Source organism: Lithobates pipiens, unplaced genomic scaffold (genome assembly GCF_037356315.1).
Source record: "Lithobates pipiens isolate NorthernLeopardFrog02 unplaced genomic scaffold, aLitPip1_a1.2 Scaffold_27, whole genome shotgun sequence".
In the NCBI taxonomy this organism is placed as follows: domain Eukaryota; kingdom Metazoa; phylum Chordata; class Amphibia; order Anura; family Ranidae; genus Lithobates; species Lithobates pipiens.
In genome coordinates, this window is record NW_027507788.1 from 5332518 (window position 1) to 5338217 (window position 5700).

The 5700-nt window shown below is 49.5% G+C and overlaps 1 protein-coding gene across 1 annotated transcript; it reads right to left on the reverse strand.

Moving 5' to 3' along the window:
• Positions 1–147: 147 nt before the first annotated feature.
• Positions 148–4336, reverse strand: KLHDC7A (kelch domain containing 7A). Its single transcript, XM_077456352.1, has one exon. The coding sequence runs from the start codon at positions 4088–4090 to the stop codon at positions 800–802; it is 3291 nt and encodes a 1096-aa protein (XP_077312478.1). The 5' UTR covers positions 4091–4336; the 3' UTR covers positions 148–799.
• Between the last annotated feature and the right edge of the window lie 1364 nt (positions 4337–5700).

The following is a 5700-nucleotide window of genomic DNA, read 5'->3' on the forward strand; positions in this document are numbered from 1 at the left end:
CTCTCTCTCCCCCTCCCCCCCCCCTCTCTCTCTCCCTCCCCCTCTCTCTCTCTCTCTCTCTCCCTCCCCCCTCTCTCTCTTCTCTCTCTCTCCCTCCCCCCTCTCTCTCTTCTCTCTCTCCCCCTCCCCCCTCTCTCTCTCTCTCTCTCTCCCCCTCTCTCTCTTCTCTCTCACCCCTCTCTCTGTCTATATACAAAGTATATACAATAAGAGTCATATGTGCTAAGATTTGGGACAGCTCAGTATTTACAAATCTTTAGACTCTAATCTTACAAATCTTTAAACTTTACTATTAGGTAATTTTGATCCAAATTTAAGCTGCATTGTGGGCAATATACATTCCCCCCCCACCCCTCCTCCCAACAAAACATATGAAGAAGTCCCCCATTCAACAATCATATATTTTAGATAGTAGAGTAATGCAAAGAAATTACTTTTGAAATGTTGTGTTTACCTGCTAGGCTACTGGATTTATAGGTCCTTCATGGATATAGGATGTACATTTTTCGGAAAAAGTTTCCACCAAAAAAAATAAAAAAATAACTTTAGCGCAGTACGCCGAGCCGGTTCAATCCTGCCGTTTATAACTGTGCATTTGTCAGGAGAACTACCATTAAAGACTGTGAATAATTTACATTCTCTGGGTTTTATGTTCCGTACGTGGAATTAGCCTATGTTAGGTTCAGACTGTTGATTAGCTTCGATTGACTTGTTTGCCGCATCTTGGATTCCACTAAACACAAAATGATAAAAAACAGGTTCTGTCCGTGACCATCTGAACTTGCTCAGCGCGTACCCTTCACTGGCAGAACAAGGACGAGGGGAAGAGAAAGCCTTTTGGTGACGGCACAGTCTGAAGATTTGTATCCACGAATCTGGGCGACACGTCTTCTGCTAGGAAGCGCAAGTGAAAGTTCCTGCTGAGGCAATAGATGTTGTTGTCTATAACCACGCACTGGAAGGGTGCTGGGTAAGGCATTGGGTACGTGGCACATTCATACCAAATCCTGGCTCTGATGTTACAGCGGTGGACGCTGATGCCCATGTTGCGGTTCAAATCAAACCGATACAGAAAACTTTTGGCGGCCACCATCTCTGTGGTTCGGTCTTTGCTGCCGCTGATGAGACTGTTCTTCCAGACTTTTTCACGTTCACGATACCTTAGCAGCATATAACGAAAGGTTCCACCAGTCACAAAAATCTCATCGTCGCAGGCAGTTGCCATGTGGGCGACAGCAAAGGTATCATTTGGAAGAGGGGCCACGTAGGACCACCGGTTTTGACGTGGGTCGTACCTTTCGACTGTGTGAAGGCACTCGCCCCCGATGGCGTACAGGAAACCATTGAGCGCCACAAGTTTGCAGTGAGGCCTACCTTCATTCAGAGTGCTGATTTCCTTCCACATGTGCGTTAGAGGGTTGTAGCACAGGACGCGCCTTGATGGCTTCATTTCCCTTCCGAGACCATCACATCCAAGGACAATAAAAAGATAATTAAACATCGTTGCCATTGAGCTGCCTCTGCTGACGGCTTCGATTGGGATTTGAGATAAAGAATGCCACACATCCTTGTCGGTATCATAATAACTTAGACTGCTCTTGTTTTGGGCTGCAGAGGTGGCTTGAGTATCAATGTCGGCGACAACCACATACTGTCTACCCTTCATTCTGCCTTCCAGAATTAGATCTCTCTCAGTGACGTTAAGCCTTCCATAGATTGAGGAATTCTGCAGCACTTGTAGGTAGTCGTTGCTCATTACGTTGTAGGCAGCTGTTTTAAGGGTTTCAAGGTTGTGTTTCTTGGCCAAGCAGAGGACCTCATAGCAGTTCCCCAAATCAATGTGTATATCTGATACAGACTCTGGGGTCAAAGAAACTTTGTAGGTACCAGGGCCTGTCTGTATACATAGAGCTGCACCAATGTTCTGGTCTACTGTGTTGGAAAATGAAGTTGGTAAATTGGCAGCAGCAGAGTCGCCGGAGCTGGTTACCTGACTTTCTGCTTGTTGCTCTTCATTATTGTCATTGGAGAAGTCTTGTTCTTGGAATTGATTTGCTTGATCTGGTGTCTTATTGTTGAAATCACCTGCTGCGTTTTCCACACTCGTCTGAGCTGATTCATTTTCCTTCAGTGTGGGTAGATCGTTTTTTATATAAGTGAGTTCTGACTGTGGAGCACGTACCTCAGTAACTGACTGAGATGTGATCTGCTGAGGGTCTCCGTCGATATCTGTACCCTCAACTCCCGTGTTACTGTGCTGTTTTAGTAATGCGGTTACTTGATTCATATCATCGCCTTTGGTTTCTTCTTCTGTGGTCTCTAAAAGGTCTTTCAGATCCATATGTGTCTCCTTTTCTTCTGCTGATGTTATAATAAGGAGTGGGGTTCGCAGAGAGTCATCCCTAGAGAGTGGGGTTCGTGGAGAGTCATCCCTAGAGAGTGAGGTTTGTGGAGAGTCATCCCTAGAGAGTGGGGTTCGTGGAGAGTCATCCCTAGAGAGTGGGATTCGTGAAAAGTCATCCCTAGAGAGTGGGGTTCGTGAAAAGTCATCCCTAGAGAGTGGGGTTCGTGGAGAGTCATCCCTAGAGAGTGGGGTTTGTGAAGAGTCATCCCTAGAAAGTGGGGTTCGTGAAGAGTCATACCTAGAGAGTGGGGTTCGTGAAGAGTCATCCCTAGAAAGTGGGGTTCGTGGAGAGTCATACCTAGAGAGTGGGGTCCACGGAGAGTCATCCCTAGACAGTGGGGACTGAGGAGAGTCATCCCCAGTGTCCAAAGTGTTCAGTGCTGTGACCGATTGTGATGCAGACTCAATGTGATGGTTATGAATTTTCCCTTTATAGCCCCCCGGTACCAAAGTCTGTAGAGCGTTGCCATCTTCAGCGATGGGGCCCTCCTGCATTTGGTCCTCAGACGTGGAAGAGAACCTGTGCAATTCTTCATTTGAGTCCTCACCATTGGTTTCCTCTTCTGTGGCCTCCACAAGGTCTTTGAGATCTCTATGTGTTTCCTTTTCTTCCTCCGATGCTGGCATATGTGATGTTATAATAGAGAGTGGGGACTGCGGAGAGTCGTCCCTAGAGATTGGGGACTGCGGAGAGTCATCCCTAGAGAGTGGGGACTGCGGAGAGTCATCCCTAGAGAGTGGGGACTGCGGAGAGTCATCCCTAGAGAGTGGGGACTGCGGAGAGTCATCCCTAGAGAGTGGGGACTGCGGAGAGTCGTCCCTAGAGAGTGGGGACTGCGGAGAGTCATCCGCAATGCCCAAAGTGTTTATTGCTGTGACCGAATGGGATGTAGACTCAACGTGATAGTTGTAAATTTTCCCTCGAAGGCCTCCCGGTAGCAGAGTCTGGAGTGCATTGCCATCTTCAGTGGTGAGGCCCTCCTGCATTTGGACCTCAGACGTGGAAGAGAACCTGTGCAGTTCCTGCTTTCTTTCATTTTGGTGACTTAAGGATAAGTCAATGGAGCTAAGCACCGTAATGTTCTTGGGGACCGGTTCTGAGGGTCCTTTCACCAGCTCCGGCTTCTCCAGCATTTCTCTACCTTCTGGATCCTCTCTGCATTGCTCGCTCTGGGTTTTGTTGACAGTTTCCATCCCATCGCACTCGTCCTCCTGGTCGGTGGTGTCATCTCCATGATGACCACGGCTTTGCAGGGGATCGGAATTGTTGCGCAACTCTTCCGTAGCTTCTCCGCCGTAATCATTTTGGTCTTTATTGATAACATCAGCAGTTTCAAATCCCTCCTGAGCCGCGATATGAACTTCGTGTGTACTGAGCAAAGAATCAGCAAAGGGTTTTCTTGCAGGATCTGTGACTAAGCCGTTCTGCAGGTTACTGTTTACACGTCTGAATCTCAGATTACTGCTTTCATCACCTGCGAGCTCTCCCCGGGGGCTGACATCGCCCTCGGCACTTCTGAGATCGGGACCATGTTGGTCCGATGGCTCACATCTCTCCGGGGCTCGGAACTTATAGAATCTATAGGCCAGACCCAAAAGGAATAAGGCGGCTGCAGACAGGACGACTTTCCCTACCAGCTGCATGTCCAACTGCCACGCTCTGCTCTCCCACACCGTGTTAATCATTATTCTATATCAAGTGAGAGCTGAAGAATGTCAGGAATCCACGCAATTATTCTGCCTGTTGAAAACCAGTTGGGTCTGCTCTAGTTAAGTCAGCCGGAGTTTCCGTGCCACGGATGCGCGGTCAGTGACAAGGTGAGCACAGGCGGTCCAAGATCCAGAAATACTGGCCGCTTCCTCCATAGCCCTCCACCATCTGCTCTGCACAAAACTTTGCATATTTAAGCAACATAGGAAGGGCAGGGAAACAAATACCCGTGGAAACAATACAACACCGAGCTACTGTTTGCTAAGCAAATACTATTCCTGTTTGCAGGAGATTTATATTCAACAATAGCTGGACAGCTCGACTTCTGTAGAAGGGTGACACGTCCTGGTTGTAAATACAAAAGCCGGAATAATGGATCCTCTAGAGACACACACGTATTCTTCACTGTAACACAAGATACACAATAACAATTTACAACTTATCGGAACACTAAATGGGCCCCGTAATCATTTAAACTCTGTGTTGAAGGCCACATTTATTCTACTGTAGACTGGATCCTGGTGCTGTCCAATGTGCCGAGTATCATTTGGAATGTTTTACCTGAAAGAGATCAGAAGTAACTGCTTTTTGGGTCAAGTTGGCTTGAACCAGAGGAGTGACTAGAACCTTCAGGGCTCTGGTGCAAGAAACCATGAAGGGCCTTCCTGACCACTGGGGCCTTACCATCAGTCCCTGGGCCGTTCGGCGACTCTTTCTTCTGGCTCCAATGCCTTATCATCCGAGCCCGGGGCACTTTCCCCTGACCACCAAGGCCTTTCCAGCGCTCCCCAGGGCCCTTTCTTCTAGGTTCTGGGGCCCTTTCCTCTGGTTCTGTGACTCTTTCCTTTTGGTTCCAGGGCCATTTCCCCTGACCACCAAGGCCTTTCCAGCGCTCCCCAGGGCCCTTTCTTCTAGGTTCTGGGGCCCTTTCCTCTGGTTCTGTGACTCTTTCCTTTTGGTTCCAGGGCCCTTTCCCCTGACCACCAAGGCCTTTCCATCGCTCCCCTGGGCCCTCTCTTCTAGGTTCTGGGGCCCATTCCTCTGGCTCCAAGGCCCTATCATCCGAGTCTGGGGCCCTTTCCCCTGACCACCAAGGCCTTTCCAGCGCTCCCCAGGGACCTTTCTTCTAGGTTCTGGGGCCCTTTCCTCTGGTTCTGCGACTCTTTCCTTTTGGTTCCAGGGCCCTTTCCCCTGACCACCAAGGCCTTTCCAGTTCTCCCCAGGGCCCTCTCCTCTAGGTTCTGGGGCCCATTCCTCTGGCTCCAAGGCCCTATCATCCGAGTCTGGGGCCCTTTCCCCTGACCACCAAGGCCTTTCCAGCGCTCCCCAGGGCCCTTTCTTCTAGGTTTTGAGGCGCTTTGCTCTGGTTCTGTGACTCTTTCCTTTTGGTTCCAGGGCCCTTTCCCCTGACCACCAAGGCCTTTCCATCGCTCCCCTGGGCTCTCTCCTCTAGGCTCTGAGGCCCATTCCTCTGGGTCCAGGGCCCTTCCTGCCAAGCCCGGGGCCCTTCATTTCAACAGGTGCCATCTTAATGCGACTCAAGTCTCAGCAACAAACTAAGGACTCCTGCGCTGCTTTTTCTGTG

What these genes read in the sequence shown, in the direction of transcription:
- KLHDC7A (XM_077456352.1), bottom strand. Translation starts at nt 4,090, where the DNA reads ATGATTAACACGGTGTGGGAGAGCAGAGCGTGGCAGTTGGACATGCAG.